This window comes from Glandiceps talaboti, chromosome 8, assembly GCF_964340395.1.
Source record: "Glandiceps talaboti chromosome 8, keGlaTala1.1, whole genome shotgun sequence".
NCBI lineage: Eukaryota > Metazoa > Hemichordata > Enteropneusta > Spengelidae > Glandiceps > Glandiceps talaboti.
The window spans coordinates 5965976-5990881 of record NC_135556.1 but is presented as its reverse complement, the minus strand read 5'-3'; the positions used below and the strand labels follow the sequence as shown (position 1 = coordinate 5990881).

The following is a 24906-nucleotide window of genomic DNA, read 5'->3' as shown; positions in this document are numbered from 1 at the left end:
CGATTACTGGGAACTGTAACCATGACGTATTTCACGCCCATCGAAGATGTTGCCAACAAGATCAATCTTAAACGGTACGGGAATTTCTCTATAAAAGATTTTGATCAGTGGCAGCGGTTGGCCGATTTCTGTAATAGCACTCACAAGACTTCGACGAACTTGAAAACTGCAGATTCTGAATTAGAAAAACTCGTCCAGCTTTGTAATTCCACTATCGGAGACTGGAACTCCACTGACTACAGTAACGCATCTTATGACGACATCCCTCTAAAATATCCAAACGTCATGGACGGAAAGGTTTTGGCCTTCTTGTATTCTTTTGTATTCCTTTTAGCTGTTGTTGGAAATGCCATTGTTCTGATAACTATCATACAAAACAGACGGATGAGAAATGTCACAAACTTGTTTCTCTTCAGCCTGGCACTTAGTGATTTGCTCTTCGTTATTTTCTGCATGCCCTCAACAATTGTCGGCATATTTCTACAGCGCTTCATCTTCGGAGCTGGATTCTGTCGTTTCATTGTATATTTCCAAGGTAAGGAAAGAATTTCATTTATATCTATCTATAACAAAGTTGAGTCAGATTTACACTACTCAAGTTGAACCTCTCGCTACAAACTAAATATGAGTGAATAGAGAGAGAATGAGATACACTGATTGGCACACACATACACACACACACACACACACATGTGTATATATATGTATATATTATATACTGCTATTCGCTTCAGCAAATTGCTCTATTTTCAATCATCGAATTGCAACCATATATATATATATATATATATATATATATATATATATATATATATATATATATATATATATATATATATATATATATATATATATATATAACTCGGTGAGTATCAATCTGCTAAGACAGTGCTCTATACCGCAGTGGCAGAGCGTAATAGTTTTGGTAGTACTGGAACTCTTTCTTGGGTGTAACTCGGAGTTTCACGCATATTGCGATCATCAGACACTCTGATGTGTCTGATGATCGCAATATGCGTGAAACTCCGAGTTACACCCAAGAAAGAGTTCCAGTACTACCAAAACTATATATATATATATATATATATATATATATATATATATATATATATATATATATATATATATATATATATATATATATATATATATATATATATACAGGCAGACTATCTCATGGCATGCACAAAGCTCATAACTATTGCCCAGTAACTGCTGCAAATACATAATTTCAAAAAACAATGTTAAGGTAACATTTCTACTGGCGATGATAGTTATGTTTTTCATGTGTTTTCTTGTTAATAATACAAATCGAATATACAACACCGGTATTTGTCGGGTATTGGACCCACATATATCTTGCCTTGTTCTCTGTGCATATTGATCAGGAGTTTTATCCGTTCCTTTTACACTCGACCTGCCAATCTGTACTGAGGAAATAAACCTATAAGCAACATATAAGATAGCCACAAACTAAAACTATGGTTGGTGGATATCGTAGATTACGCAAGTGGGTGATAGCAGCTCATTGATTGCATGCCAAGCAGATTTCCGCCACTCAAGAAAACTTAAAACTTATAGTTTTAGTTTGCGTGTATCTGAGTTTGCCAATAGCTTGATTTTCTAGTAGTATTTAGAGAAGTGCTTTTGATCTATGACAAGAGGTTTACAAGGAGGACATTTCTCTCTCTGACGTCACGGTATTGGTCCTCGACAGAAGATATTTAAACACAAACCGACAGTTATTTGACATATGATAGAATCATTCTAGACGATTGTGCATCTGGCAAAATTAAGATGCAAAACAACAGTCAGACAGTTGAGTTATAGTGTAGACGGGATTATGTATCTAAGATACGTATAATCCTTGTATATCTTGAAAATCGTCAACATGTTTTTTATACTGCGTCTTCATCATGACCACGAAAAAAACCAGCAAAAATGACATCTTAGCAGATTCAGATGTAATCACACTGACCAAGTAGACGTGTCTGTCCTGTATCATAAATAAACTCACAATAGAGTTGTAGATGAGACCTGACTTAACTTCTATGTTTTTATTTGTTATTGTTTAAAGCACACCCCTGTGATTACAATGTACAGGTTTGCATGTGTAATCGTTGAACGCATTGGGTGTCTTTTGATAACATGATAGCTTTTAGACATTATATATCATTACAGTAATTTATGATACTTTTTGCGCAGATGGAATGTCGTCTGTCTCATGGTTGATTTCTAAAATAGTATGGCGGGTAAACACTATAATCAGTAATGATTTATATAGGAAGACTCAGTTATGAAAAATTATTAACAATATAAATAAATTGGGTGTAGTACGAACCGGGAAAGATGGTAGATGGCGAACATTCAGCTCTCAATTTACGTCTAAATTTAGTAGACATCTCGGCACCTGTTACAAATGAATCACTACTATAAAGTAAACTAAAATACGATAATATGCCGTAATTTACCTTGATTACCGATATACAGGTATACATCTATGTTCTTGAGAGGCTGTACATGTCGTAATCACGTGCACGCTACAAGACGTTGTTACATACACTTTAAAACTGGGTTCATTGAAATTGTCGATTAAAAAGTTAACGTCACATGTCGTCAGAATCGTTAGTTTGATTTTTATGAATACAGTCAATTAACGTGATTTCTAAAGATTTATCAATTCCATCAAGGTACATTTAAGTTTAGTGTACAGTCAAATTAATGTCGAGTCTTAATAAACTAGTAACAAATTACTTGGGATAGTTACAGATAATTTGCCATTCTCTATAAACTATTAGTTTCGGAGATTTCATTTTCAAAATTGCTAACATTGAATATCAATCAAGCTAATTCAACGTACGTTTTAAGTAAAAAAACTTTGAACATTTTTCTAATATTTGTATTCGCGAAACGTCTTGCAAAATCAAAGGCAAAGTAACGGCAACACAATTAATTCCCAAAATCAGCGAATTTTGTGAGTATCGATTTACACGTGTCCTCATATAATTTCAAATTGTGTTGGCCATTGATTTGCGAGTCCTTTTCAAGTATGCCAGGATTCTGTCAGGGTAAAATGGTTAACCCCTTGTTTTGATCCCATAATCTATATCGCATGCTGACAGGAAAGTTATCATGTTGTAAAATATTATTTCTGAAAGCACTGCGTGAAGGATATGTAGTATCAGCTTTCGTTCTCCAAAAGATAGAATTTCCATTTCTGTATACATCGTGTATTTTAATGAGATGATTAATAAAAAAGTATATTTACGGTTATCGACGGATATCTGTGACTCATGACGACCTATGTATGACGACTAGCTATGTCGGGCAGTCAGTTTGCCCTTTTCACCCGCAAAATCGATTCTCGAACAATAAACACGTCTTTAGATCGATCGCTGGATAAAACCACCCGACCCATAAAAGCCTTGGTGTAATGCATTACAGCGTCAGTAGCGACATTAACACTGTATACAGTTCCCTTTTAAAGGATGCGTCAGTCTGCGTTATCAACATACCGACTTTCAGAGATAAAAACACTGTATGTGTTCGACCAACTTCTCCAAGAGGGTGTTATTCGTATAGAAACTCTTATCGTCCACACTAATTGCCGCAGCAATGAAGCATGATGACATGCTCGTTGCACGAAGTATACTGAGTGACGGACCCAGAAAGGGCAGCCTCCTTATCACAAGGAGAAAGGAGTATCTGCTCTTGATTCTACGGGGACGAGTTAGTGAACATTGGTATCAGATTCGAAGTAGTTTAGCTTTATAATTGAATTGCGTGATTTAACGAAGTAATAAAAGGTCATAGTTAAACCAATTATTAGTCAACGATCACTCTGTCTATGATGATTGCACTGACATTGATAGCACATCAACCTTACATACAAAACAGTGACCCCTTAAAAACAACAGTATGTACATATCTGTCTGTCTGTCTGTCTGTCTGTCTGTCTGTCTGTCTGTATGTGTGTGTGTATGTATGTATGTATGTATGTATGTATGTATGTATGTATGTATGTATGTATGTATGTATGTATGTATGTCTGTCTGTCTGTCTGTCTGTGTGTGTGTGTATGTATGTATGTATGTATGTATGTATGTATGTATGTATGCTTAGCATCCATCCAAGTTCATTGACAGTGCCACTGACATATCAGTAACCAGTAAGAAAATAAGTCTGCACGTCAACACAGGAAAATACGAGGGTATAATAATGGATATGTGTTACACATACTTACAGTACATGTCGTCCGTGCGTGTGTACACGCTTACCTTATTAAGTCTTCGATGAAAATAAGACACAGGCCCCTCTCATATAATTTAATTCTGTGTAACTGGGGGAGGAAATTGATTTTCTTGTTTAATTTTGATTCAGAAAGTGAAGGCCAGGTTAAAATATAAAGGTAATAACCGAAAGGCCATATCTGATTATAGATGAGGGATAGATACTTGGATTAAGTCCTTGAATCCATTTAAGTTATTGAACTACTCTAGAACTGGTGGACTTTTACACAAGATATGACCACCATCAGTCAGTGAGAAATGGCATATAAAGCAGCAACTTGTATGCATGCCTGTATGTTTCTTATTCTCTTATCACCTTTGGACAAAATTTGAAAGAAATTTAACTTTACATAAAGCGTGTACAAACAGCACAGTACGTAAAAAATGGCTCGGTTTGGGTAACTGACCTTAAAAGTCAAGATCATGAGAAATGGTAAAGTTCTTAAAAAAACCTTGACACTGACATATAGGAGTGACACTTGAATGAAGTCTCGTTTTATTTTATTTTTAAATATTTCGTAAAAGATTTTTTACAACAAGTATGACTGACTGACATTCAGTCAATGCCTGTGGAGGTCAAGGTCAAGGTCAAATATAAAGACACAAGCAGAAATGTAACATCAAATACAATAGGAAAAGAAGGGGGAAATGGCTTTTGAAGTGGAATGAAGTCTGTGTATGTTATTTTTCGGAAGCTTGTGCCCATATCGTTAATGTTTAAACCAAGATGGCTATATTCAGAAAAAAAATACACAATTAATGCTTATATTATTTCCAATGTTCTTTATTTTCTACGTCCAAGATTTGTTTATAAATTAGTTCCCCTTAAAAACCACAAAGTGTCTGCGATATACAAGAAATGACTTGATTTGGATAGATTGAGCATGGTAGTAAAATTCATAGGTCCGGGTCTGAAAAGAAAGCTTAACTTGATAATAAGAGGGTAGACGATTGTATGTAATGTTTATGTTCTATAGGGCGAGAAAAAAATATAGTGCTACAAAGTTTCTGTGCTATACAAGAAATTGTGGGATGTTCTTAATTAACCCTGGGTGTCAAGGTAAAGGTCAATGTCGTAAAATAAAGCTTGGATCAGAAAGTATATAGAGTAGACATCTGAATGAAGTCTCTGTGTATTACAATTCTTGAGGTATGCAATAAATATTGGGGTTTTAACTACTAATATGCCGCCATTCAATAATATTTGCGTGTGTCACGAATCAAAGTGACGTGCATATATCCCATATGACATGTCACCTTTGTGCCAGGTTTGAAAGAAATTAGATATTGTAATGTCCCTCCGGTCTAAAAATCGTGTACTGTATCCTGGCAACTTACACGGTTTACTCATTGTTGTCATAGATGGTTTGATTTGTATATATATATCACTACATAAAATTATGCAATTTGGTACCAAAAAATAACACTCACGTTATATTGCAAGAAAAAGTGACTCGTTAAGGAATTGGAGAGGGAGGGGGGTTAAATATCTAGCACCCAGAATCAAAATAGGCGCAACATCTTCCTGACGTGTATAGGTCGAAGTAAAATGACATAATGACCTTGTTCCAAAAACACATACAAGAGTCTAGACAGGATTTTGGGGGAAATGCATCGTTTAATTTAAACCAATTTATCAAGAAGTAAATAATGGAATACACACAAACATTTTCTTCAAAATTAAAAGTTCTTTAGTTTTATCATTTCGCTGACATTGGACTGGATAATACCATTGTATTGTTTTGTATTGTATTGTAGAGTGCATGATTTCGTTTCATTGGTATGCAGTCATATAAGGCAAAGTGAAATTCAATGAAATAAACATATCTGTGAGGTTTTTTTATATCTTACATTGTGTATTGGAACTGTCTTTAACTAACACAGGATACGTTCGGACCCTTATTTATTCATTTGCCATATGTCTAGTAGGGATGCAAATAGCTTGAACATATAAAGACGAAATACTCATAAAAGTGAAATATTAATGATTTTATCTTTCCTGACAATAGCATACGTGAGTACGTTTCATCAAATATAGCAATGTTACCTGATAACTCAGACAGGCAAAGCTAAACACTTGACACGTTGGCATGTTTTTCTTACAGTGTGTAAAACAGTTCGTATCACGCCCCCAACACGCTTTGCCCAAATAAGGTCATAGTGCAAATTTTGTTGACCACTTTGCCCAAATAAGGCCAGTAGCGCGAATTGTGCTAAACTACTTTCTTTTCGGCTGCCACAGATGTCTAAACTTTGTTTGTACTATGTACAATACAGCGTCTGTAATCATTGCATGCGGAAGCAGACGACAGCCCTAGAATATTTTGAGGAAATTCATCCTGAAAACTTAAATAGAATGCTGTTTGGCGACAGCTGCGATACTTACAGTAGAAATAGTTACATCAAATTTTGGCGACATATATTGGATTCAGTAAAAGGGTTTAATACTACGTAAAAACATCCACACTTGTCGTTCGCTAGATCATGTGTTAATCAGAGGTGTAATCAGGACAGACGTCGCCTTGCCAAAGAACGGCAATTTATTGAAAATGGGTATGATGACTATCGCATCGTTCTTCATTTCCAGCCTATCGACTTTATATCTGGCGTCAGTAGTACAGCTTACGAACCCTCTCAAGGCTGGACCGTTCCGCCTTGGTCCACAAATTTCATATCCGTAAAGATCAGTGTAACAACTTTTATATAAACTTCTTTGATCTTGTAGATTTTATGTGAAGTTATCGATTGAACCTGGATGTGTAAAAGTTTAATAGAGTACACCGACTGTAAATGAGTATTGATATAGGGTGCTCAGAAAACAACAACTAAATCATGTTCATACACTGTTCTGCTTCAGTGACACTAATCTCATCGCATCCTTTTTCATCTGCTAACAAAAGTACCAACATCGCTTTTATGCTCTATTTTGTCGTTATTTCGATCTTTTAAGTGTTTGATATAATGCCAGTCGGGGTAGTTTGTTTTTATTGCTAAGTTGTCGTAAATTAACCCGTTCACACCGGCATGATTTGACGACCACGAGACCACGAATGTATTTCATCAAACACTTTACTTTTGAAAAGTGAATTGTGACTTTAAAATTTGATTTTCTGTAATATTTTTCTTCGTTTGTATAAAGATATCGGATATCATATACACTAACTGTGTACATTCTTGAAGTGTGACTAAAATAGACTTTCAATCACACGCGTTTTAGAAACTTTAAGTTGAATTCTTCGTATACGCTTGTGTGTACGTGTACGTGTGTGTGTGTGTGTGTGTGTGTGCGCGCGTTGTATACATTGATGTTAGAATGTATATACAGATGGATCTACAAAATTAGATAGGCGGCGGGTTAAGCCTAGTTGTCAACCGAGCTGACAAGATTCTGTTCTGACACAGTCGGAATTAGATTTTAATCTTTGAACATGTTCAATTTCCTTCTTCTTACAAACTTTCATCTGAGTTAATCAGGCGTTTTAACCATTCTATATATCGTCATTGTCACTCCAACACCTCCATATCACACACAAGACTACTTTGAAACAGGCTGACTTAAAAGTCAAAAGTTGAAGCCAGTGCAAAACAAGATAAGATTAAATGACATCAGCAAGGTCATTCCTTTCAGTTACTGAAACCTTTCGTTTACAAGTTTTCACCTCCCGTTCCATCACAGTCAAGAGAATCTTGTTTTTTAAAATGCCCACTAGATTAAAATCATTGCCGCGGAAAGTCGAGTTCTGACGTAGTTTCAGAGGTGTGAACAGCTTTAATTTTGTATGACTTGGTGATTCGAACTAGAAGATCCTCTATGTTATGGGAATTTAACGGAAATTATTTCCAAAGCCATTGCCAATATTTACGACGATGATCACTGCTTTCGCATTGTCAGAAGTCAGTTGCTAGTCAGTCCGTAGAACGAGCTGTTTAATACTCGTGAAATAAAACAGTTACAAGAATAAAAACTAACAAGCGCCGACAAAATCCCATTTATTAATTGCTAGTTACATCGTCTGACTCGACAAAAATTAAACATTTGGTACATTCTGTAATGAAATACCATTATCTTAACATATCGTTCCTAAGCCAAAAGAAAAGTAATAATTTGCTAAGATAAGATATCTCATGCAAAGAAAACGTACATAGCGATGTTGATTAGATTTTGGTTGAGCCGGACGATTAAAGCGGCCATGAGGATGAAGATTTGGTATTTATTTTGGATTTTTTAATTTCTCAAATAATGGCTTTCTACTTGAGAAATCAACGTGAAACAACATATGCCAAGTCTTTGTTTGTTATTTAATACATTGCAAATACATAATAATTACAATAACAAACTATTTGTAGATAATGTTTAGATTTTCTGCAATGTATTGAGTTACAAATACAGACTTTGTCAATGTTGATTCACATTGTTTAATAAATATAAAATGCAGCAATACTAGAGTGTAAGATATTCGTTGAGCCAGACATCGGTCTGTAACAGCTAACGTGGTTTTCATCGTTGGGATATTCGGCATATTCTCAGTCGATATTACCATCTTTTGTAACTTAACGAAGAATAACTGACATAATAGTTGCCAGTAGTTTTGGTGATGACGTCACCACTTAATATTAGTAGCATGTCTCACAAAATGAAACTTGAAAGGGTGGATAAAAGTTAAATTTGTTCCAAAAACTTGCGGAAAAAATACACATTTTGTTTCACAAGTGCAGTTACAGTGCCACTGCAGATTTACTAACGGCACTCTAAGTCGATCTTTTAATTTCAAACAAGAAAATCCAACTATTTAGTAAACATGAGGAACTGCAAATTTTTTTATTTAATTAAAACAAATTGGACACCAGCTACGGTTTATCATATACCATATATAATACAGATAGTGTAGTTTTCATGCAGTCTAGTCTGATTATGTACTTTGTGCTGTGTACTTTTATATAAAAAAACAGTATCTAGGTTCTGTCTTCCCAAGTTGCGATTGAAACTAGTTTCGTATCATACATTTCTGAAGACGTCTTCATTTGACAAGATTACATTCCATTGTGAATTAAAGCCTTGAGCAGACTTTTCTTGTAATCTCACTGTAGTAACGAGTTCTCAGTAGATTTAATTCTAAAAATAAGTATCACGCAAGGAGTGCGTGCCCTCGGAATGTAGCAGAATGGTTCTAAGCAGCACAGTGTTACACACACTTTATCATCGGATACAGAGCTGTACTAGTCAGTGTCTCAGCAAGAACGTGCTGACAACGTGATGACGCTAGTATGCGGTTTGAAAAAGTTAGTCATCAACATTAAATTCCCCTAAGAATTTACAGCAAGGTTTTAAGGAAACTTATCTTCTCGATCTGGCCAAAACTCAGACTCGATCAGGAAACAGTTCCAATACGGTAATATCGATCTCAGTAGTTATAACGATGCATGTCGTAGGCGTTGTGATTGCAGTGTATCAAGGGACACGCAATCAAAATAGTCACTGTTGCTATAGCAACCGTATATGTACTTGTACCTGTTATCGGTATTTCAAGATTTTGCTGCAAATGTAATTATGTAATGGATTACATATTATTTTGACAGTTTCAAACTTTTCTCGTTCAACAAATTGACAGAGCTACAGGTCTGGGTATAGCTGGCAGATAAACTAACTAACGTGACTATATGATTATGTAAAATAAACTGTAACAGCAAAATCATGTATGTATGTCTTTATGTCTTTATGTCTTTATGTATGTATGTATGTATGTATGTATGTATGTATGTATGTATGTATTATCTTAAGTACCCTTTGTTAATTGTCGATGGTTATATGTTTAAACTGGTAATATGTGTTTGTCACCAAATTTTGGGGCTTGATCCTTAGTCGGGCATGCATACATATTTCAGTGAGCACAACAATATAAAATATAGAATACAAATTGTGCATAATTTTGTCGCTGTTACAGCTACCGAAATTTTAAACAGTGTCATTTGACCCATGCACTACTGTTTATGACTCTCCTAGAAACAGCCGTATTCATTTTGGGATAAGTAGCGATTGTATGAGCGATCTGTTTCCGGGAAGGCAGAAGCGAAGGTTGTCAGTAGATATCAAAATGTGTGTTCACCATTCCATTCAATATATTAAGTCAATTACTTATATACCACAAGGAGTTCACTGTGCCTCTCTGGCTTATAAAAACCATGTAAAATCGCCAGTTTTTCATTAATAATTATTCTGTGCATTATTATTCTTGCCAGACAAGAAGCCAAAACATTTTTTTTCTAAATGTTTGAATTGAGTTAATACTATAAAAAAAACACCTTGATATCCACAATCTCTGCAATATCATATCCTGAAGTAGTTCAGGGTTCCCATGGGAACAACGTCTGCCTAGAAACTATAAGTTTGTCCTCTCGGGGACATTCTGACATTTGCATGACCCGGTACACATGTACTGTCACGTGAGACATGTGCCATAATAATTTAAATGAACAAGAATTACGAGGATATGAAAGGATTATTTACCTCCAAAACCAATCTCTCAGCTTTCATATTAGAAGGAAGTGGAAAAAAAACCAATAACATGTCAGAAATCTCTCAGATAGAAATTGCTACAAATTGAAAAGTTATTTGTTAGCTTTGTCATCGTAAAAATACACCGATTGAATTTTACTTGCCCCTTAGGTATCATTCACATCAAACAAACCGTAAATGAGGAGTATTAGTTCTCAGTCTGTGGTGTTATAGTTTATCCTATGTGAAGTAAACAACATAAATCAACGGGAAATGGAGTGCTTAGATTTAGGATAGTAATAAGTATGAAGTTTCGTGTTCGACATGTGTTTGCACGAAGCGTAATACAACAGCAGCAATCAAGGTTTCGATTTAAAATAGACACAAGCTAAAAACTGTTATTGCGACATATTGATATAAGCTATTGAATTTAAGTTGGTTTCATTGTACTCACAGTAGGGCCTGATTACGTCTATGATCTTGCAGAGTAAAGTTTGGAGGACTTTTCAAATTCATGCTATCTTCAAGTTGATTACAGAGTGAACAAATCGCCCACTTGTGTAATCTTCCACATCGAACGACAAAGTTGTAGCTTGTGTCTGTTGAATGTTTTCCTCTACCGTTATGCTAGCCACATCTAGTGATGTATAAATGAGTGTAAAGCCATGCAAATCCTCTAATTGTCAGTGTTATGTATACGGTGATTCACCCATGTATACGGGAATGTAGATTTAATAATTTCACTCATCCATGGCTTTTTACCACATACACTATTGTCTTGAAAACTTTCAGCAAAATTTAAAACCTTTACAAACCTATCCAGCTGTTTTGGTTACACTTTGAACGATTCTTAATCAATCTTTATTTATTTTTGTTATTCGTCACGCAATAAAGAATACGCATAGTTGTACAATCACAAAATAAATAAAGTCACAATGATAAAAGAGATGCAAGTTATGTTTCTGGAACTGTGAATGTGATGACTGGGGACTGACAGACAGCAAACACAAAGCTAAGGCCAAAGCAAATTGTTTGGTTTCGGTAACCCGACCCAACGTATTTTTTACCGCCAACCTAAAGTCGAAATGTCTATAAAAATATGTATAAAATTGCAAATTCGCGCGAGAAATAATGATATTTGAAGTTGGTTGTCATCGCCTAGTGTGATCAAAACAACACGATAGAATACAGTATACCACATGATGCCTTCTGCATATAGTACAGAATATGCGATTACATCGATAAGAAGTCTCTGTTGACCTCTGTAAATATGAAGACAACATTTGAACATATCCTCAAAGATGAAACATAGCAATAAATAAATCCTACCTACCCACCATATTTTGAAATTGAGCATTTCTCATTTTTTTGCCTTATCATTGGCCAGTTCTCATCCAGAGAGGTTGAAGGTTTAACACTTAAAAGGGTTTTGTATCTACTAATGGCGATGGGAACAAGATGAGGCACAAATTGTCTATTTAGCAACATACCTGTTAGCATTCTTTATTTTTACTAGTGGTAGATCTTATTGAGTATGGTAATTTATTCCATATCTATCTATAAGCCCCTTGATAGCTAAACGAGAATGTATATGCCTGGAGAAAATAAGATAAAATATAGTTAATGGTCGACGAAGACGGTAGTTATTTCAGAAAAGTAAGATATTTGTATGTATGTTGATCAAAGATGATCGGGCAACCAGATTTACTGAGCATTGTCAGATTGAACGTACTTTTTTATTCGAACATCAAAAGTTTAAAGGAGTAGATAACCCAAGAGACAAAAATAAATGTATAGTTGACAAGCAATTTGTTTAGTACATATATTACATTGTGTATACTAATATAATTGTCACAGCAACACTTTGATAAGTTGATCCTAGGTCAAGGTTGAAGAGTTGGAGGTGATGAAATAGCCCTTTCGTCTTGCTTTACGATACTGGCAAGAAAACAAGTATGATCCGCTTGTTTGAATTGAACACTTCAAGTATTTAGGGTCATATTGGGTTAGGGATAAGTAATTGCTTTTCTGGATGACTGGATTAATTGGAGTGTTAAAGTGGGAACTATTCCCATTCCCCGGAGACAGTCTTGAATTTATGTGATAGTGGCTGTTTATTAAACGTGACTTTATTAAGCTCGATAATGTTAGTCACGACGATGCGTACAATTCAGAGGTGACAAGAAGTGTGGCCTTCGCTACGGTAAAATGACGCTTCTAGCCGCTGGCGTACAAACTCATCGAATTTTTGGTCGGATTAGTACGAAGTGGTGTCATCAACCGTAACTGTTAGCATACAAGGATGTGTGAACAGGCAATTGGCAATTCATTCCATCATACTCATTTTCACTTGAAGGTCAAAATTATGTTCCTCAGGATTTTTAAGAGTCTTATGCCAATTTTTACCAGCAAATTATAATAAAAGAAAACACTCCCATTTCAAATAAAAAATTATTCATTATTTTCTGAAGAATTAATGCTGACGCACTGTCGTAAAACTACCATGCGTGTATGCGATTTCGTATACGCAGGCTTGTCTTTGCTAGATTAGAAAAACACGCATCGCGTCTTTGCGACATTAGCCCCGTCTACACGGCACTAAAAATCCTACCTGAGGTAGGATTCAGGATAGTTTGAAGCGCGTGTAGACGCAAACGCGTCCTGAACCTGTCCTGAAACCGTCCTGACTTAGGACACCTTTAAGAGGTTTCCTGAAATCCTCCTGACTTCGTCCTATAGTACTGTCAGGACGGAACGGGCGACATCTACGCTGTAACCTTCCTACGTGTAGACACAAATCTATCCTACCTCAGGTAGGACGACCTATGTGTAGATGGGGCTACTGATAAAACACGCATCGTGTCTTTGTGGTATTAATAAAACATGTACACGCACCGCGTCTTTGCGGGATTAGTAAAACCTCAAAACACGCATCGCGTCTTTACGGTATTAGTAAAACACGCATCGATTCCTTGCGGCATCCCGGATTCAATAAATCGTGCATTCCGTCTTTGAGTCATTAGTAAAACACACAAAGTTGAGTTAAAATGATAGATAACTGATGTTTCGGGACTAATCCTTCTCTGAGAGCTAAATCCTAACACTACTGAAAGTGAAAGAAATGTTCGATGATATATTATTAGTAAAACACTCTTCGAATCTCTTGCTGCATTAGCAAAACATTCATCGCGTTTTTGCGGCATGAATAAACGCGCGCCATTGGATGCCAACCCAACTGGCTTGTATTAAGTTGTAAGAATGATGCAGACAAAATATACCACTTGTATTTACCAGTAATACAGTGCAAGTAACTTGCGAACTGATGAGGATAGTTAAATTTGTAGTATGGATTATGCCACCGAAATCTAGTCAGCTTTAATTTGAGTTCCTTTCGTATGAATGTGGCTGAAATTCTACATATTGACTATAAAAGGTTTTAATTGTAGGATAACATCATACCATGTGTATTTCTTGTGACGTAATGATATCAACCCCATCACTGACGCAATATTAACTTATTTCCATACTACAGAGATATTATAGGTAAATGCTTTCATTGACATTAAATCTCACACAACTCAGTTATACAAGCTTGTTAGTCTACAAAACTGCCCCTCAGTTCACAAGAGGATGTGAGATACTAGTAATGCCCTGTGTCATGTAGTTGTAATAGTTCTCCAAGGCCTATTCTATATACGCACTCACAGGCAATGTGTGTAGGTCTCAAGAACAACAATCTGAATTCAATGACGTACTCTACAACGCGATCAATATATTCGTTTATCGCTCGACTACTAAAGCTGACTAATCGGAATTGATGTATCTGTATTACTGCTAAATCTTTATTGAACCATCTGATTGATTCGAGATGTTTTTTAGCCACTAGAGACTAAACGAAGATGGGCTGTAAACTACTCCGGAGAATAATCCCGTTAATACATGACTATAAATGACCATTTTACTAGTCGACATTCCTTCGGGTAATACAAATAATTTGGCTATGTAAACTTAGATTATTTTCTGTGGGTTTTTTGTTACTAGTTTAAGGATGACATGCAAATAGGTGCTACGTAAACTAAACGAGCCTTCACTTCACACTTTAGTGTGTGCTTTCAATATAGCCGGACACCCTTTGACTACTGTACATCATGGTGACTGTGTTAGCCTCAAACAATCTGTGATATTAAAAGACTGTGTACCTTAAGAATTTACTAAATAAAGAAATAGCTGAACTAAACCAGCGCACTGTAATTGTAAATATAATAAATGAAATACTGCCTTAACGTTTTCCTAGCCACAGCAATCCCAAAATGCAATAGATATGTATGTATGTATGTATGTATGTATGTATGTATGTGTGTATGTATGTATGTATGTGTGTATGTATGTATGTATGTGTGTGTGTATGTATGCATGTATGTATGTATGTATGTATGTATGTATGTATGTACATGTATGTATGTATGTATGCATGTATGTATGTATGTATGTATGTATGTATGTATGTATGTGTATGTATGTATGTATGTGTGTATGTATGTATGTATGTATGTATGTGTGTATGTATGTATGTATGTATGTATGTATGTATGTATGTATGTGTGTGTATGTATGCATGCATGTATGTATGTATGTATGTATGTATGTATGTATGTATGTATGTATGTGTGTGTATGTATGCATGCATGTATGTATGTATGTGTGTGTATGTATGTGTGCGCGCGTGTGTGTGTGTATGTATGTATGTATGTATGTATGTGTGTGTGTGTATGTATGTATGTATGTATGTATGTATGTATGTATGTATGTATGTACAGTACGTTTATTTTTGATCTAGTTGTTTTAAAAAGAAGTTCACCATGAAGAAACAATATGACCGACATGAAAAACTATTTATAATAATATTTCAATCGTACAGCATTGAACTGTCAATGTACAGGTCAAAGGTCATCTAGCAATAACTCAAATATATCTAAGATATATTTTGAAAGATAACGAGCTAGTCAAAGTTTGGTAAAGCAGTTTTGGAACACTTTCAAACAAGACTTGGACTTCATACTTCAATATAATGTACAATGGGTTTTACTACCTAACAACACAGACAATATATTTTCAATTAGGCTTAGCTTCAACGTTTTTGTTACAAATTACACAAACAAAATACATATGAAATGTTACATTTTATCTCACAGTGAACGCACATACAAATTACACAAACAAACTACACGCACTGACAATACACGTACATGAAATGTTACATTTTATCTCACTGTGAACACAAATAAACAGTTTTGTGTTTGAATCTTCCTTGTTTCATCCCACCGTGATGTTTATTTGGGTTCACAGTGAAATGAAATGTATCATTTTAGATGTTTTGTGTGATATCAGTGTCTTTATTTTATTTTATGTAATTTGTAACAAAATCTCTAGTGTGAGACATAAAAAACACCGTGCCGTCTTATTGAAACTCTATAGTCACTCTGGATTGGTAGTACATCCTGGGATAGTAATTATGCAAAATGTTATCTTCCTTTACATAGAAACTGTGTAATTACTAGTATCCCAACAATTTATTTTGTAATAGAAAGGCATGAGCCTTTAGGGAGTTGAAGTAATCTTCTGGTAGTAGCTTGACAGTATGACGTAAAATGGTTAGAAATGGAAAGATTGTCTTTCGATTTATGCCTTTTACCGAATTCTATCCGACAGCATGGCGTGGTGATGTAATGATCCCGATATCCTTTGCGGCAAAAGTTGGTGGTGACTTTCATAAATTCAGCAAAGTCCCAACAATTGATTTTATTTGAGAAATTCACACATACATTCAAAGTCGTCTAGATAGTATAAATGATTGAATTATTAGGTGTGTTTTTAGGTGGATTTTTCTTCTTTTAATTATTGATATATAATGTATGCAGTTGACCAAGTGACTGGCGTGGAAATTAAAAGATAACTCAAAATGCATACCTTAATTATTGATTCGATGACAAAATCTGCGTCCACGATTAAGGAAATTATCCGTAAGCTTATAAAGAGTTCCTTTAGTTATGTTGATAAGTCGTGTCCCAGGTGATGGCTGTATCAAGTTCTATTTTTAAAAAAAGAGCGGTTCAGTACATTTTTAAAATAAATCATTGAGGTTCAATTCCCAGGTTTTCACATTAATGCTATACTTTATCAGGGATTTTGTTCAAGACCAACCTACTCTATAACTCTGCCAGACAACTGTCTTTTTAGCATGCAAATTCCAATCATAATTCGACATCTACGGCCTTTCCACACTGCATGCTGTTTCAAACCGGCGCAGCAATATGATTGCATTACGGCGGTCGGTGTCTCTCTAGTTCCCCGCTACTTTGAAATTACATCACTTAGCCCAAAACAAAATCGGTATATGTTAGAACCTCAAGGAAAACAGTGCTTTGTGACTATCTTCCGAATTACAATGGAGGTCGAACTTTACGATGACATTTACATTAACAATAATTAATATCTGTAAAGGCGGCTTAACGTCTATCTCCTTTAACATGTTTGTCAGGCACACACTGTCAAGCTACTACCAGAAGATTAATTCAGCTCCAAGAAAGCACATGCCTTCCTATTTCAAAATAAATGACAACAGCTTGTGCGATTCAATTTGGATAATTACAAAGTTATGTTTAGGAAAATGGCATTTTCCATAACTATTATCCCATGATTCCCATCGTACATATTGATGTTGTACAAATTTCATGTCTTGTTTAAAGGTGTTCCAGTGCTGCAGTAGATTCAGCAACTTTACCCGAATTTGACAACCTCGTTATGAGCAAAAATGTATCATAGACTTATTGACCTTTGACCGTTACTTTGACAGCGCAGTGACGTAAGATTGAGATACTTGTCACCACTCTTCATGTCGGCCATCAATTACCAGTTTGTTTACAAGACTTCTTCGACCATGCCCGCAGTACACGTACTATTGGGCCAAGAGTTATTTTCTTATATGTAATATAAATATCGATTGATTAGAACAGAATACCATTTATATGATATTTTTAAAACAGATTCCAATTTCACTCAGGGTTACTCCCGTAATTCTATTAGTTAGCAACTGCAAGTATTTCTTACACAGCACGTACTCCAGATATATTTGCAGTTGAGATTTCACAATTACCACCACACTTACCACGGTAGCATGCATAAAAATGAAATTGGACTTACGGGGAAATGCCCACTTGTAATAACTTAACTTTACCAACGCTCTTGTATTCTTTTGTATGCTTATTATTTTCGCAGTGATATCAGTATTCGTCTCTGTGTGGACACTTGTAGCGATATCAATGGAGAGATATTTTGCAATTTGTCGACCATTAAGCTCACGGCGATGGCAAACGAAGAGGCATGCTTATCAGACAATTGGACTGGTTTGGTTCGCTGCATTTGTTTTATGCATCCCTTCTGTGGTATTTGCCAATCTACGAAAGGCCGGACAGAATATATTCGCCTGTGATGAGCAAATTGATTGGCCAAATCTAACATCTTACCAGGTTTATATCGTGAGTATGAATTTCCAAAAGGTTATAAGTTGCAGGATAAATTTGTTTAAATTTTTTTTTTCAGATTTAAGGTCTTTTTCTGTACACATTTTTTCGCCAAATAGCGATAGATTCGCAATTGTTGTAGTCATATTTCGCAGTTAGATGTAGACGCTCATGTTCTATACTGTTACTGCAAAAAGCTAGGGTTCTATAAAAACTTGGCACAGTATCACACACAAGCATAGACCTGAGTAAATACATAAAGTAATAACATACTCGTATTCTTTCATTTTATGTATGATATGAGCACTCTACTTGGCGAAAGAAGAATGAAACTCTATGTATATATATATATATTTTCCTGGATAGAGACGAGAATTCTGACAATAAGCTTACGTCCCCCTGTGCATAATGGATTGGGCCATTTTTTTGCATTTCATCTGCGATATCAAAAAGAATATGATATAATTTGTAAATAGCGTAATAGAAGGCATGTCACTTAGCATAGTCTGGACACAATTAAACATACATCGGCCAGGTCTCGAAACAACTTATTGACGTGTGCATGCCCATTCCATGAATATTAAGTAGGATTTCTGCATCTGTACCGCAGTCATTAGTGCACCCATCACCCATTATGTTCTTAAGAATTCAAACAAACGTATGACATTTTCCCCAATTGAAAATACATGAATTTTGTGTTTGTCAAATATATAGCTTTCTCGAAATGGAGGATGTGATGGAATGAGGCGACTCAAAGTGTGCTCTATTTTCTTTCCTACAAATGGGAAAGTGCAATTACAAGACTCTAACCATTCGTATTAGAGATAAACGTCTCTCTTTCTCTAGTGATGTACGTCATACTCCACTTTCTGTAAATATCAGTCATCTACATCATGTGCTCTGCAAACGGTCCGTCTTCTGAAATGCGCAACACACAATTAAACGCACTTTGTCTAGCAGAACGATGCTAAAACGTTTTACTTTTAGACATGCTATGACATTCGTCTGATTTTGTTTCCAATGAAGTATTTTATAGTAATTTGTTCATCCATGTTGGTAAAATTAAACTAAAAATGAAGTTTCACATGTATTCCAAACACAGAAAAGAAAATCATTACAAATTTTAATGAACGTTAAATTTTAGGTGCTCATTTTTCCTTAATATGTATTTGGAACAAAACGTTTATTTTTACACGTATTTTGAATAAAATTTTATCTTTATACGTATTTGATGCATTTAGTGTCGCTCGTGAGATAACTACGTGTATGAAGTTACTGTGACACCCCATAATTCATATTAATATTTTTTTAATGAATATGCAATTACTATGCATAATTATATGTGCTTTGGTTACTTGTCAATAAGTAAAATAATCACCTACCAGAATTTGTCACAGTTTAGTTTCACCTCTCAGAATAAACATATTTACATGGATTGACAACGATTTAGCTCTTAAGTTCCAGTGTTTGAGCACTGCATTATACTAGACGTAAACTGAATGCCTTCCGTGAGAACAGAAAAACAATCCTGTCAATCGTTTCTTTTCTTAAAGACATGGCTCTTTGTAATTATGATGGTGGTACCATTAATGGTGATGTCGGTGGCATATAGTTTAGTGATCAAGGATCTATGGCATGGAATGCAGAACGAGCATCAAACTCCCATGTTCATTGAAGGTAAGTAGAGCGTGAACATTTGAATAAACCATACGTAAAAAGTCAGTAGGTTCTTATGGCGGGAAATTGCGATAATTTCCGCTAACAAATACACCTACCATACAGTTTACGATGTTCTAATTTCCTTTACTTATTAAAAAGACTTCAGTTTTGTAACTGGAAAGTTTTAAGGGGGTCAATTTTGTTTTCAAAGTTATCTATTTTAGTCCCGACATTAAAAGTGTATTTTACGTTTTAGCCTACGAGAGTTCAAAGTTCGGTTACAGATTGTGCCACTCTAATTTGACATTTTCCTCGAAGATCTTAAAAGCTGCAACTTGGATGTTTTTTCACCAAGTAACCAAATGTATATGCCCTAATAATTATTCAGTTACTTATAAGAAGACATTGTATCTGTTAGTTAGTGGTCAGTATTATTCGTAAGTGGTGTAGTGACAAGTGTAAATCTTGAGCGAAAGCTTGGTTTTCAGTTTGTCGCCAGGCTAAAACTGTACTAGTGTGTAACTGTAGTATCATTTTTCGACCGATAACCACAATCTATTCCCTGAAAAGTGTTAAAACATCAATAATCAGACATTTTTTACGATCTTGCCTATTAGTATTGCAATAACAGATTTAAATAGTTATCGCCGTTGAGGGCGTTAGTTTTTGGATGCGGGCCCAAAAGATCAATTTGATTTGATTTGATTTATCATGTATACAGCTACAGTAAATGTTTAACCCATAGATGATTCAGTAGTGTTCAGGGTGTACAATATTACGAGTAAGTTATTGAATCTAACCAAACAGTTTCAACAAATATGTTCACTGAGTTGCCGCTTTAAATGATACTTGTACCATAGAGGGCAGTATTAAGGCTGTAACAGAACATTGACTGGCTCGACAAAAAAACATGTTACTAAACATGTTACTACATTTACTTCATGTGGGCCATTTGCGGGTAGCGGAAAGTTTTCTCCTTATCACATTGACTTCTATTGATAACAATAGAAGGGTGCCACTGATGCAGATTCATTCCATGCCTTTATCAGTTTGTTTCTGTCTGAGAAAGATATTAGTCATGTGGTATACAAGGATATGACCATGACTTTCACAGACATGAAACAAAATGATAAGAACATGGGGTGACCCTACATCAGAGGTCCTCGCTTTTATATTGTGTCAATATTTGGCAATTTGATAGCCTGATAAGGTGAAAACCTTTCAGAACCTTCAATCCCAGTTTTAATTATCCATCACTGATAAAACAGCGTTCTGATTAGCGGTATCGCCAGAAAACTGCTGCAAAGGGTTGTACGTATTAGCTAAGCAGATCTTCGTCAAAGGATGATAAGTGGCAGTGGTCGTTAACCTGCAGCTCAGACGAAAGAAATGACAATATTAATGAGATTTTGAACCAGTTCTGTTTCAGTCTTACCGCCTTGCAGTAATTGAAGTGACTGAATAATATTAGTCTTATTTTATTTTGATTTCTTTTTAAAAATAAATAATTATTCACTTTCCTAAAGTTGATGTAAAATTACGCTATAGAAAATGTTGGTCACGAACAAAACACTAAATCCTTTCTAGTCCGCATAGCCCCACTGATAAGCCTTGGCGCCCATGCGAGAACCGTGGGATTCAATCACGTGTTTCCTTATTGAATAAAAATATCAATCTTTAGCGAGGATTTTAATATTGCATGACTGTAGCTTAAACCAGTAACTTTGACTGAGAAACCACACGTCGAGTGACATTTCATGATTTTATATATTTCGTTCATAGACACCAACCTCACAACGAACTTTGACAAAGATGGCGGCTTCAACTCTGAGAGCGCGAATGGTGTAGATTCCTTCAAACGAGTACTTCGTAACCGTAGACGACGATTACGAAGCAGTGCTTCTAACGCAGCCAAGAGGAGAGTAGTCGGAATGCTTATCGTTGTTGTAGTTTTGTTCTTTATTTGTTGGACTCCATTTTGGGTGTTGAATATTTGGTTTGTGTATGATCCAATGACTGCCTTGAAATCTGTGACGGCAATCGAGGCGGCAGTCATCAAGTTGGTCATGTACATGTCCTGCTGTGTCAACCCAGTTGTGTATTGCTTCATGTTGAAAAAATTTCGACAAGGACTTATGGAAGTGTGTTCCTGTTGTGGGTGGAAAAGGGAGAGGAATGGTGATGGTTTTGGTGGGAGAGCCACAGGTACGTACTGTTCTATTCACGATTATGGACCTTCTCTATCTATTGTGGTGAAATTGATAGTCTTACTGATGAAATAATCGTAATTTTAGTAAATTCCATGCTTTGGCCATCGTAAGGACTACAGTGACCGAACAGTCAGTGAACTGTGTCTCGGGGGGGGGGGGGGGTGAAAAGAGGCCACCGTGTATTATTAACAATGTACATTGCTCACATAACTAGAATTCATATTGATCATTTAACAATTGTTTGGGATGATCAAAGATCAATGCCCTTTCATGACTCTTTTATTAAATATTTTTAGCCATTCACCTTTGTTTCGTGTTTAAAACATTTGGATATGTAAATTTATAATGAATAAAAGAGGCCATCGTGTATTGTTAACAATGTACATTGTTAACATAACTAGAATTCATATTGATCATATATCAATTGTTTGGGATGATCAACGATCAATGCCCTTTCATGACTCTTTTATTAAATATTTTTAGCCATTCACCTTTGTTTCGTGTTTAAAACATTTGGATATGTAAATTTATAATGAAAAAATGGAAGGACACATTTAAAAAGCACAGAGGAGCTTGTCACGTCCAGGAGAGACAGGTGAACAGAGCAGATATATGCTAAGTGCTCTACTCTCCTTATTGTGTTTACTTTGGCTTTGAACATAAACATGTGTAGAGTCTACTAAACGAATTGCCAGAAGTTCAAGTGGTCCGTGTACACGTGGAAATATGATAGTGAACCTTGTATGGTTACATGATCTACATATATTGAGTGCATAGATCAGAGTAAAAGTAGTGTACGTAAGTCAGATTGCTGAGGTATTATATAGAGTATTTGATTTCAGTACACATCTTTGGAAGACTTCAGTAATTACAAGTGGGCAAGGGAAAACCAAGCCCGGTCTGACCCTCCCCGATTCCGTTTTCTACCTAAACAACATCCCCCTCCCCCTCCCTCTCCCCATTTCCCTTTCCCCTAAAATATGACCCTCTCCATAGTCATATTTTTCAAAACATGGGTTAAAATGCTGTCAGACGTGAACAGGGACATGAGTCTTAGTATAATGGTAAAGACTGCAGCCACCACTTTTTGTTACCATTTTGCATTTGAGTGAACAAGGCAGTGTTTGGATCTAATTTGTATAGCTGAAGGTCAGAACTTGACTCCCAAAGATTAGAGGGGCACACTACCGCATTTATCACCAACAATCTTACCACACTGTTCACCCTTCACTCCTGTAAGACCCACTCCTAGATTCATCTCCTCACACCACCACCACCACAATTAATAATTGATTCACTGCGTGGTTGTCAGCAGAGAGTTGACTGATATGTTCTGATATTACGAAACAACAGTGGAAGTGGTGGGATGTGGCAGCATTTGGATGTGATAGCGGTGGCAGCGATGGGATGACCAAATCACATTAGATAATGCAATTAAAAGAAAAAAATTCGACCTCCGCCTAATTTCTCTTCCGAAACATAACTCTCCCCCCGAGAACCGATATGAAACACCTAACCCCCCCCCCCCCCCACTTGTTGAAGGTTTCCTTTCTTTTTACATTTCAACCTCGTTCATAAGCAAGAAAACTGTGCCAAGTGTAAGCAAAAATAAGCCTGCATCTAACTGGACTATGAGTATAGTGATAGGAGACTGGGTTGCTTTATCATTGTTACCTACTTGTGCATCACAGTGTATCGATAGAAATGTTTCTCATAACAAATGACCAACATATATTTATTAGCGCTGTGTTCTGAAATACACTTTAAAACAATGTATTCATCGTTTACTTAGATTAACACGTAGACAACCCATATTAAGAGTTGTGTGTGTAGATTATTTACAGAATATATAATATATGGACAAAAAAAAGACCGGCTCTGAAAAAAACAAACCCTCATTCGATATGGGTCAGGATTTATTGAAGATAAGTGAATTCAGACAAACACGCGAAGTTAATTATGTCAACTTGTTCAGCACCAGATCACTATATCTATGGTGGTCTGAGGTACAGATGAATATTTCATTATTTCACTTAGTGAATACTCAAAAAATGTAACAAACGCGTCAAAATCTGTTACTGCAGCATTTGTTTTTAGACTTTATACAGAACTTTAGATTGTAGATTTATTTCTAATTTTCATTCTCCGTCAACAACTCACCGTCTCCCTGTGTTTTTTTCTTTGTATAGCTAGGACCCGGAGTTCGAAAAGAACAACCCAAACGTCTTTGCAAACCCAGTTATCATTAAATCGACCATCACGAAGGGGAGGAGAAGCAGGGGAAACTGCCGAAGAACAGAACTTGAAAACGACGTAGTTTGAAATTCTGCTACCCTATCGGGGGACCATAGCAGAGAATGGTTGTATTGAATGTGTGTGTGCTAGAAAACGTTCCACGAGCACTTAGCAACTCTTGAAGTCAGAACACGAAATCCTTCGCTTATGGCGACAAGGACTAAACACACATCCACTGTTTCACATTTAAAGTTTGTTGGTATCACTTAGAGGATTCAATTCCGCACAAAAATATCTTGAAGGAACCCGACTAGTGTTTAGGGGACGTGGTTCAATTCCTACGCGTGTCACTTCACTTTTCCCATTTATAACAATATAGAACCTGGTCGTTCATGTAGTGTTTGAATTTTAGCAGCATTTGCCCGATCTGTGTACGTACCAGGCATAACGGAACTGTTCATTAGCGTTAACGAGTCAGTTGAACCCATGGGGTGTGACTT

The 24906-nt window shown here is 35.9% G+C and overlaps 1 protein-coding gene across 1 annotated transcript; it reads left to right on the top strand.

Moving 5' to 3' along the window:
* Positions 1 to 21: 21 nt before the first annotated feature.
* Positions 22 to 24488, top strand: LOC144438757 (cholecystokinin receptor type A-like). Its single transcript, XM_078127916.1, has 5 exons — positions 22 to 535; positions 18058 to 18317; positions 19856 to 19979; positions 21744 to 22166; positions 24361 to 24488. Exons 1-5 carry the CDS (start codon positions 22 to 24, stop codon positions 24486 to 24488), a joined length of 1449 nt encoding a protein of 482 aa, XP_077984042.1.
* Positions 24489 to 24906: the final 418 nt, after the last annotated feature.

Excerpts from the sequence above, each read along its gene's own strand:
- LOC144438757 (XM_078127916.1), top strand. The coding sequence starts at position 22 with ATGACGTATTTCACGCCCATCGAAGATGTTGCCAACAAGATCAATCTT. Across the intron at positions 536-18,057 it reads TTTCATTGTATATTTCCAAG|TGATATCAGTATTCGTCTCT; the intron begins GTAAGGAAAGAA and ends TTATTTTCGCAG. Across the intron at positions 19,980-21,743 it reads AACTCCCATGTTCATTGAAG|ACACCAACCTCACAACGAAC; the intron begins GTAAGTAGAGCG and ends TTTCGTTCATAG.